This window comes from Agrilus planipennis, unplaced genomic scaffold, assembly GCF_000699045.2.
Source record: "Agrilus planipennis isolate EAB-ADULT unplaced genomic scaffold, Apla_2.0 scaffold65, whole genome shotgun sequence".
NCBI lineage: Eukaryota > Metazoa > Arthropoda > Insecta > Coleoptera > Buprestidae > Agrilus > Agrilus planipennis.
Genome location: NW_020439271.1, coordinates 199723 through 210710, shown reverse-complemented (window position 1 = coordinate 210710; position 10988 = coordinate 199723). Strand labels below are relative to the sequence as shown.

Genomic DNA, 10988 nt, shown 5'->3' with positions numbered 1-10988 from the left:
GTAAATATGGAGGAGACTTTTGGTGTATTTACCTCGTATAGAACGTAATATACCTACGTAATAAGTCTAAATCTCCACTGCGTACGTAATTAACTGAAGAAAGACAGAGACGGGTTCGGCTTTATTAAAACTCAGGTGTACTTTCGTTTTAAAAGGTTTAGACGAGGAAAGCAACGAGGTTACAGGGTAATCGTGGCAACAGTGCCAAAAGCAAGGTACCTATAATCGGTAGCTGTCAAGAGTTATTATTCTCCGTCGTCCAATAAGCTGCTTGTGGCCGTCAGCCAAATTAGCACCTATAACAAAAGGAAATTCACATCAGAAGTGCTGCCTGCTTGGGTTACTTGTGTGTGCCGCGTAGGAAGAATAGGGGGCAAAGTAGGCGCATTTGTTGCAGTAACAACAGAGCAACGCAACGTGCAAGAAACTAACCAATTAGTGGGGAGACTTGTCTTGACAGCAGCAACGAGTTACACGCCTGAGCGAGCAGGGAGCCAGGGTGTTTCGATCCTTCCTGGCATTATATTGTGTCCTAACGCGACATAGGCACTCATCCCCTCATCGTCCTAATCCTGGGAAAGCGCACGTCAATGAAGGACCATAATGGTTACTGCCGTTGAGTCATTGGTTAATCGACGGTGGCTCCACCTCGGAAAACGCCCCTGAGCAACCAAGCGTGGCTACTCTCAGTCTGTTAGTATCGCGCGATGGATTCAGAGCGTTGCGAGGATACCTCGAGCTTGCTCTACGGCGCCGGACTGGAGGTGAAACCGCTCAGGATGGTGTCAAGTCCCAGCTCAGGACCACGTCATACGATCGACAACATACTCGGACTCGTCAAGAACAGCCATAAGGATATTAAGCAGTCCAACGAGGAGAGGTCTGTTACACCTGGAAACACGGAAAGTGCAGGTCAGTGCTGATAACATTTCTTTTTGAAAAGGCGATTTACTTTACTATTTAGATGCTTTTGTACGATATTATCTCCATTAATGTCGTTGTCAACTATTTTCCATTTTATATTCATAAGTTTTTCAGATAGTGGTGCTGCTTGCTAAACTGACATTTCTTCTGATTTTAAGGATATCTCATCATAACTTTATATTGCTGTACCATTGTATTGCTCCATTCTTTTCTGATTTCTTGAGCCTAATGTTAAGTGAGTAGTTCTTTCTCCAAAAGTCTTCTTTCAAATTTCATTGGATAATTAGGTATATCCCAATTTGATAGGTGAATAGGTATACTGTCAAAACCGCCAAAAGTGTCATTGGGCAATTTAGTACAGAGCCCAATAATTATTTTAGCAAAAATCTTAAGTATTATTCATTTCGTGCTTTTCTCCGTCGATCGCATTTAAAATCTTGATAAATATATCCTTTTCTCTTATGCTTCCAATTTTTTTAACTAAGAAATCCTAAAATCAGGCTTCAAGCTTCTCATTCCTTTAGGATCGTCGAAATTCTATTGAAATAAATTCCCAATTGCATGATACTACTCTACTTCTCCTCTGTGGAGATACCTGATAAATGATTACAGGAGAAGAAGGATAATCCATATCCTACGTTTACCAGATTACAATTTTCAATAAATTTTAGATTTTAATCCTAGCACTTGCTTTCCATTAATCAAAGATAAGGTCTTCTCTTGAATATGTTCCAACTGATGTGGATTTAGTGACAAAGCTAGCTGAAATAGGAAAACTTACAAGAGCATATGCTTACCGATACTTATTTTTCACTATTTCCGTGTATAAAAGGATTTACAATATAAATCAATATCCTTGGAATATTTTTTATTAAGCGGAAAAGTTTTGAGCAAAAAACCGCCTCTTTTAGTTTCAATAACTAAAAAATAAATGAGTCGTTTTAGCCTAAGAAATGTGTTGGTATCGAAACGAAATTCCGAATCTTATTTCGTTTTTAAAAATTTATAGATACTTTCGATACCAAGAAATACAATTAAAGTTTCCTTCTTGTTGAAATTTTTATTGCTAACCGTGAAATTTAAAATTCTGAATTTACACCGCATCATGCTATCTGTTGCCGACATTTGATCCTTAATCACATCAATGGACCTTAATGGACATCAATCTGAAATAGTTCTTTTGTTGTGACTATGTAATGTCCATCCCGGCGTGTAGATAATCCTCACATTATGTTAGGTTGTGATATTTCAAATAGAACCATCATATTAACTGGAAATCTCAAAACGGAGGTAATTTTTGATTTTAGGTTCATCAATCAAAATGAACCAGAACTGTATCATAAATTAAATCTTATAACCAATTCGTTTATCCCAATATAATTGTCTAATGTCTAATTGAAAATGGATTGGCGTAATTATAATACATTAACTGCCGTTGTATAAAAGACAATTACGATATGTATTTTGAGGTCATAATTTGAGTAGTGAGAGCTGTTGAAAGCAGTGCCGTTGTGTACAAGTCATACGCCACCGTTTCGTCATTATTAAAGTAAAACTCAAGGGTAACAAAGCACAAACAGAGACTTCGCACACCCACAAACCAGATCACGGCCAACTAAGTCACGGAAATTGTTAACATGTCAACTGCACCGTAACGTGCCACCCGCACCCGGCAGTAATCGAACAACATTGACTTGGACCGTTATTAATTACAATGTTGCCAATTAAGAAGCGGTTGTGTTTGAGAAAGTTTGTATGCGTGTAAGGGGATTTCGGAAATACGGCAATTTATTTTGAGGATGCCGTGGATAATAGAGAAGATTATAAATGAGAGAGTATTAAAATGAGAAGGAGAACAGAGGGCGCTATGGAAATCAATAAGAAATAGAAGAGATAGGTTGATGGAACACCTTCTCAGGTATGAAGGTCTAGTCAGAGACATATTAAAGACAGAAACGGGAGTTAGGAGGAGTAAAGATAGGCCTAGATTAGGTTACTATTTGTAAATAGTTAAGGATGTGGGTAATTCTAGTTTTAGGGAAATGCGATTATTAGCTCAGGACAGGAAAGAGTGGAGATGCGTGTCCAACCAGTCTTAGGACTGACGACCTTTTTATGATTATTAGAATGAGTAGGAGAACAGAGAGCGCTATGGAAGTCAATAAGAAACAGAAGAGATATGTTGGTAGGACACATTCTCAGGCATTAAGGGCTAATTAGAAACATATTGGAAGCAGAAACAAGAGTTAGGAGGAGTAGAGGTAGACCTAGAATAGAATACTGATCAAATTAAGGATGTGAGATGTTTTAGTGTTAAGGAAATGCAAAGATTAGCTCAGGATAGGAAAAAGTGAAGATGCGTGTCCAACTAGTCTAAGGACTGTCGACCTTAGGATGATGGTGAATTATTTTATAATGACCGTATAGTAAACCAACTCTGGACATGAAGGTCTAGGAACTATGTACAGTTTGGATAAATAATTAGGTACCTCATAGTGCCCTATCTCTCTACTCTTAGAGTAAAACTGTACAATCTATGTCTCAATACATCCAATTCCACAGAACATTCTTCCACGTTCATACCTAGAGCCTAGACAGTTGTCAAATTACTTCTATGATTAGGTTAGGTTACCTAAGGTTAGGTTTACCATGGCTTTAGTTATGTAATTTTAACAACTTTATTTAAGTCTAATAACAAGACCATAATTGGCTTGATGTTAGCTGTTTTTCATGTTTTAAAATACGTATGGTTCGCATACAGGCATTGTGAAAATGCAGCACCTCCTGTTTCCACATAATATGGGAGTATAATTAGATATGAGAATGTCAAGCATAATGCTAAACCACCTCCGCACAAAAATCTTTGTATGGAACTATGAGTAACGCAGTTCCAGAAATGTGGTGTTTGATTGTACGCGAGGCTACGAGGGATGGAGAGTAGTACTGCTGCTTTCGCAGTGCTGCTCCTGGAATCCTGGTGGAAGTTAGTTCTTTTTTGCGTGTATATGGTGTTTTACATAATTTTCAAATTATTTAAAACAAAGGTCAGATAACCGTGGATAGAAAAGGCTAGAACTGAGAATGTTTTAGAAATAATGAAAAAACAAAGAGCGCTATGGATGAAGAAATGGAATAATACGAAATAATAGGATAGTATACGTTGTATACCTTGTGAGACGTAAAGAATTACTTAGAAATATATATGAAGCAGAAACAGGAATAAATAGAAGAAGACACATTAGATTATTATTATTATTGTTCGCAGGAAGTACAGTTAAGGATAAGGATGCGAGGTGGTCTAAATTTAAGGAAATGAGATTAGCTGCATGTCCAACCAGTCTTTGGACTGACAATTCTATGATTATTATGATTCATGAAAACACTATTAATATATTTATTAGTGATTTATTTACAAAAGCTTAATATGTTTTGCGACAAATAGCCGCCGAGAAAGTTTTTTATTTTAATACTTTTAATTTCAATAGCAAATATGTGAGTTGTTCTAGTTTTAGGGAAATGCGATATGATGATGATGAATAGACAGTCTTATTTGTAACTATAATAATTTTATGAACTTTTGCTTAACTAATAAGGGGACCAATGCTAAATAAGCGAAGGCATATTTAATATTTATTCCTTTTAAAATAACGTTCTTCAAACATGCAATTAATCTACCTTCATCCTATTTGTCAATCTCGTAATCCCATCAAAATATAAATCCCCGTCAAGACGGCAAACGTCAAATTAGTGCTGCTGTCAATATAATCAAATACGCTTTACGAATAACCTTCCCCACAAGCTCTCTACTCCTCGTGTACGCGCTTTGAAACACGAGCACGAAAAACATTACTAATGGACTCCTGTTTATATAAACATTTTAATCAAACAGTGCTTAACTAATTTCCTGCTTTAAATTACTCGACTTTTAGACTTTGATATTTTTGACCCGTTGAGATTCGTGCCGGAAGGAAGGTCCTGTGGTACAATTAAAAGAAAAATCAGCGTAATTTCTAATTATTAACAATAAGATTGTGGAGTTCTGAAAAGGGGCACCCCCAGATTAGCTTCATATTGTTGTCACACATTCTCCTTTCCGGATTAAAAGGATTTTCACACGTTCCTACTTCATTCCCTAATATTTACCAGCAGGACTTTTCAAGTTATATATCTCAAAATTGCAGAATGTATGAATATTGCAAAAATCTACTTAAATTCACTTAAGCTTATAGAATAAAGAGGGGGGGGGCTGTTACCCACTTTGACCTAACCTACCTTTCTAATGTAACACAACACAAACCGAACTAACTCATGTTAGATTAGTTTAGATAAAACTAATTCAATTTATAAAATTACTTGTATTAATTGTGAAAAATGCTACATTGGGCAAACGAAAAGTCCTTTTAAGGTTAGAATTGTTGAACACAAGAATTGTGTAAGAAGAACTATTTCAAAAGATTATTTATTGAAGCCTATTCTATACTTATTCACTAGAACAAATGAATGAATGTCAGATCATACTTTAGTGATCAATAAGTATTATAACATACCTATACTATAAATTCAAGAACCAAAATAATTACCAAACTAAAATAATTTAGTAACTAATTTTAAAGGAACTAGCTAAGTGTTCTATTATAATTAACTTAATACTAGTTTTTACCTAAGTTAAACTAATTGTTAATTTACTTAATCTAATTTCAAATAACTGCCGTGTCCTATATTTTACAAAAAAAAACCCGCCACTTTAAATTTTAATTCTGAACGTTGTTTGTCACCACGTGATGTTTTAATTATTTGTCTTATATATTCTTTTAAATTCTTTGTTGGGTTGTGTTTATAGTGAAAATATCTACTGGCAATTAATTTAGGAATATAATTACTAGCTAGAGTGAGAAAAAAAATTATACTGATAACGCAACGCTCCGCGAAACCGATAAGAAATTGTGTTGACCATGCAATCTTAGTAAGGAACATGCCTTTCGTTAATTTTGGCTACATACTTAGTGATGATTTTTTAGCCCTGAGGAAGCCCTACACCTAAGGCGAAACGTTGGTGTGTTGATTGTTTAATTTAATATAAGAAGAACCTTCGTCCCAAATTGCTTGTTTTTTTATTCAATTCTATACTTTTGGGGAAGAACTATTAATCTACTTTCTTCTATTTTGATTATATTATAAAGTTACTAAATAATGAACATTTTTTTGACAAAAATACTCAAATGAAGAGACCTCTTTAATGCACCTCGGATAGGCCAATTTTATTTCATAGTTTTCGGACATGTCTAAATTACTCATTTCCTTCTACTTTCCTTTTATAATTATGATACACCATTATTAAATCACGCTGGCAATAGAATTTTCAAGGAATATATTAGACGATAAACTAAAACTAAAAAAAACCCTTGCGGTTTTAGTTTGATCTTTTCTCTAACTAGCTTTTAACCATCGCTGGTATGCAAGTAACATGCATAATTATATTATACGTCCTCCGTTTATGTAAATCGGGGTTCCACACGTCAGTTAGAACAATGCAAACCTTAAATTAACACCAAAGTAGTTTAAAGTGATCAGCCGAACTGATTTGCATGAATTATTTGCGCCAATAATACAACAGTCGTAATACTTGATACGCATAATCCGTATAGTATATGTATATGTGTGTGTGTACGTCCGTTTGTTCATAAATTAGTCCAGCGTTAAGGTTCTTCAGATCAAATTAAGTCCAAATAATGGACACATCTAGAGTGCTCGTACAAACGATCCTATTAAATTCGATCTGATAGGTGGGTTCGTATACGTACGTACGTTACGCCGCACGGCGGCAACACGAAGCAATAAGCAGGCCCTGGAAACAAAATAGAACATGATTGCTGCAGACTGAGCGTGAACTAATTAATAAATTAATGTATCTAAATTAGTCGGCAGCACTCACGAACACACCTTCCACTTAAGTGGTTGTATTGATCAAAATTACACACGTCATTATTGAATTAAAGACTCTTAGCTTATACTGACAAGGAAAGAGGAAGAAGGTAAACAGGTGACGTGGACGCAAAATTATTTTGTACCATTGTACATCGTGTCGGAATGGAAAAACTGCAGCCACGTACACTTAAATATAAAATTGAGCAACGGAGGAGCAGACAGATTGTTCTCTGTAACTCTGTAACTGAAGAACCGCTGAACCTATTCTGAAGGAGACTTTACAGTTATAATGAAGAATTTGGGAGAGACTGAGAATTCAGTTCAAGACAGGAGTAGTCGTCATAGTCGAATTTAATCTCACAGTTAAGGATTCCGTCCATTTTTTAAGGCCATTTCTTTCTATAATAAGTGCCGTTTCACACGGACGCGTACATGGTTCATTGGCGTACCGAATTTGAAACGCAAACCATCTCAGCGTTTAAATACGAGCTGGTGAGTCATTCTTGTACACACATGAAGCGTTCAATGGGTTCGCAAAAATGCTTCGTTATCGTTTTCTTTCGGTTTGTCTCTAGTTAATGCCTATGTGTGGACGATGTCTCTCCATGATCGCTGTACCGATACTGAATTTACCAAGCACCCTGTTCAAGCCATTGGAAAAAATTTCCGAACGCGAAAAGACTCTATTCCGTTACTTCGACAGCCAAAAGCGCCTTTGCGGAAACCTTTGTAGATTTACACAAGCGTTTATACGCGAAGCATTAGCTCCGTGTGAAAAGCCACTTAAAGGTGCATAGTGCACAAAAATGCTCACTCTCCTCATTAGATCGGTTATTGCAAACTCCAAAAGATTTTTATGCCTAAATTTGCCCAATCTGATTCGGGTCTAGAGGCCGTCGTCGGTTGGAGTTGCTTCCAACATCAGACATGGAAGAACCTCTGGAAAAAGCTCGGCACTCGTGCTAGCGGCGTTTAACTTGAGTACTAACAACTGCAGCCATCCACAGCTTTAAGTTCTGCGATAACCTTTCATTAAAACGCGACAGCAGTTGGATGATGCTTGACTTCTTGTTGCTAATATATTCTCTCTATCGTATCGCCTTGCTACCCGCTTGCCAGGATTATTATTAATCTGCACCGAAACAAAAAACTGGCGAGGCTTATAAGCGCCTTCTTAAAGTAAGTAGGCGTGTCACGATTCGAACGGAGCACACCAGCTACTTTAGGCCAATTAACAATTTAAAACAGGCCACAATAATCAAAAAACAGATGCTTTTAAAGATAACGGTCTCGGAATTAATACGTCAGACGAGGCGTCAAATGTGCCGACGGTGGAATTTTCAATTTATAATACTTACACGTTTACCTTTACATACATGAACACTTACAGAAACAGTCGGAATGGAAGCATGTGTATCCCATTGGTTCTGACTGCCGGGAGTTTGTGGTTTCTATGACCATCCGCGTCTTCGAGTATAAATATATTACACTTGACGGCAATTAACCTCTAAATTGATTAAATACTTTTCGATTTCTTTTGTAGGTAATTTAACGATTTTTACAATACCTACTATAAAGCACCTACCCCTAATGTATGATTTTACATGATTCCATCACCGTATTTTTTAAAAAACTATCATATCAACCTGCTTGCTTTTCAATTAGTAGCTGGTAAAGCAAAATGAGTTCTGCGCACTGTTTTACGACTAAAGACGTGACATGTAATTTTTACAAGTGGTGACATGAACGCACGACTTTACGAACCGAAGTAATTGGTGTCGCATGTTTAAATTAAGTTGAACCTCCTTGAAGCATGTTCCCGCGGTTACGTTCGGTTATTTAAATGTCTGCATAATAATATGTATCTAAGTCGGCAGCAATAAGATTTCCTCCACGTTTCCTGAGTAGAACACGTAACCATAAGTATTAATTTTCTTATGTACTTACTTAAAAGGCGTTATAAAAATAATGAAAGAACAAATAACAGAAACATGCGGCAATTGATGTGTCCTTTTTGATGGTACACGGAGAAAATGAAAAAGGAAAATTTACTTAAATATTAAAGCGATATTTACAATTTATCCCACTAATAAAAATTATTATTTGGACCTGAATAGTGACCGATCGAAACTGGTTTTTACGACCGAAACCGAAACCGAAACTTCCTTATAAGGATCATGTTTTGCGAGAAAAATAAAGAAAACGTTATTATAATCAGTCAGTTTTATTTTTTATCTTTAAATCACATAGCTGTGCAGTCTTTGACATTTTCACTTANGTATGTATATGTGGAATTAATTCTTAAAAAATGCTGTCTACAATAAAATATTCATATGCTTTCCCCAGTATTTGCCATTTTTCTCAGTTAATCTACTAACTTTTTTGTAAACATTATTACCAATAGGCTGGATTGCTAGGATTGTTGTTTTGGAGACAATTTAAGAATTCCAAACCAACAATCTTCTTACTTTAATTCATGTCAGGACTCCTAAAAATTCTTATAAAGAATATCGTAGTGTCTATTTTGCTTGTTTAATCATGCGCCAAAAACTGAAAATCAATTAAAAACGTTTGTGGGTTTCGAAAAGATAAAACACTTGAACTGTATTATTACTAAAGTTTCGTTCTATACCTGTAGAGGCTTTAATTTGAAGTAGGTATACTCCGAATGCATGTTTTTAGGTAGCTATATTAAATTCACACAGGTTAATTATATACGTATATGTGTATGTCTAGTGTAGTTGTGTGTACCTAATCGATTGTAGTTTACATGTGTGTAATTAGCTTTATTAAATATGCTCCGAGGGGTTGTCTAGGTATACGGTAAAGTTCCTAAATTAATTTGAAATAAATTAATTATCTGGGATTGATTGTCATTTGGCGGATTCGCGGATGAAGCTTTCTTTCCAACGTTTCATCTGCAGCTGTGGCTGGCATCTTGTGATGACTAATCAGACGTGTAGTCCTTCACTGAGTCTCAGCTCATTCTCAATCCAGTCACAGCGAGGAGCTTTACATTAGGTGGAGAAGCCCATTCTCTGAACCACCGAAGATTATCAAACTCAGACCTTAACCATCAAACTATGATAACGAATGCATTTTAAATAATATCGATTATGAATACCTTAACTTAAAATTTTACAGTCAGCTATTTAAATTCAACGCATTCAATTTGGATATAAGTACGTATGTGATCAATGAAATATTTTGGCTGATGTTTTATAGTTCTGCAGTCTCATGGACAAATCACCACTGAATTCGAAAGTAATTGGTGCTAATTAGTGATTCTAAATAAAACCGCTGTTGATTGTCTCGCAATTTTACCCGCTATTTTATAATATTCGTACGTTAGATTATAAAGTAAGCGAAAGCCCTTTTGCCTGTACATTTACCTTGTTACTTCTCGCGTGCTGATAATCATGTTGCCTCTGACATGACGCGTTTTAATACCATGCCACTAGATTACTTAGTTGCTTGCGCCTCTAATATGCTAATCTAAATTTATTCTAATGAGGCAGAAACAACAAGACGCGCTCTTGTTTGCATAAACTGCTAAGACTTGTTAATACAATTAAGTATGTAAGTAAAGGAATAGATGACGATTAAATAGTATTATTTAGCTCGAGGAACTGTATTATTATTATTTTCCTGGTCTTCTCAGTTTGCACTGGTAACTTTAAGCAAGTGAAGACGGGCTAATGCCAAAGAACCTCACTCACATCTTTTGGGATATAGAAACCAATTTTCTGTTCTTAAAATTTAGGGAGCTAACGGTTCTTCTTGCCCTAAAATATGATCAGTGAGTATTAAAAACTCTGCTTCTTATTTAACCTGTTGTGTTTTCTGAAAAGGGGGATATGTCAGTACTGTTAAGAAATCTACGCACAATTCCGCATGTATCAAGGATTACCGATTTCTGTAGACTTATGTACGTAAACTTATGCAGTTTCAACTCGGCTAGGCTAGCGTGTAATGTTTTAGGTATAACGCCTATTGATGATATTATTATTGGAATAATTCGAACTGTGTTCTGATTCCACATGTCTTTTATTTCATCTGCTAATGGAATATATTTTTGAATTTTCTCAATATGTTTTTGTTTAAGATTTTCAGTGTTTGGTACTGCAACATCTATTAGG

The 10988-nt window shown here is 35.8% G+C and overlaps 1 protein-coding gene across 1 annotated transcript in view; it reads left to right on the top strand.

The window, feature by feature from the left end:
• Positions 1 to 656: 656 nt before the first annotated feature.
• The window catches only part of LOC108734118 (retinal homeobox protein Rx-like), a 75077-nt gene continuing 64745 nt past the window's right edge, over positions 657 to 10988 (top strand). The window contains exon 1 of the mRNA XM_018465520.1: positions 657 to 912. Coding sequence (XP_018321022.1) covers positions 708 to 912 — 205 coding nt within the window. The 5' untranslated portion in view covers positions 657 to 707. The remainder of the gene's footprint in view (positions 913 to 10988) is intronic.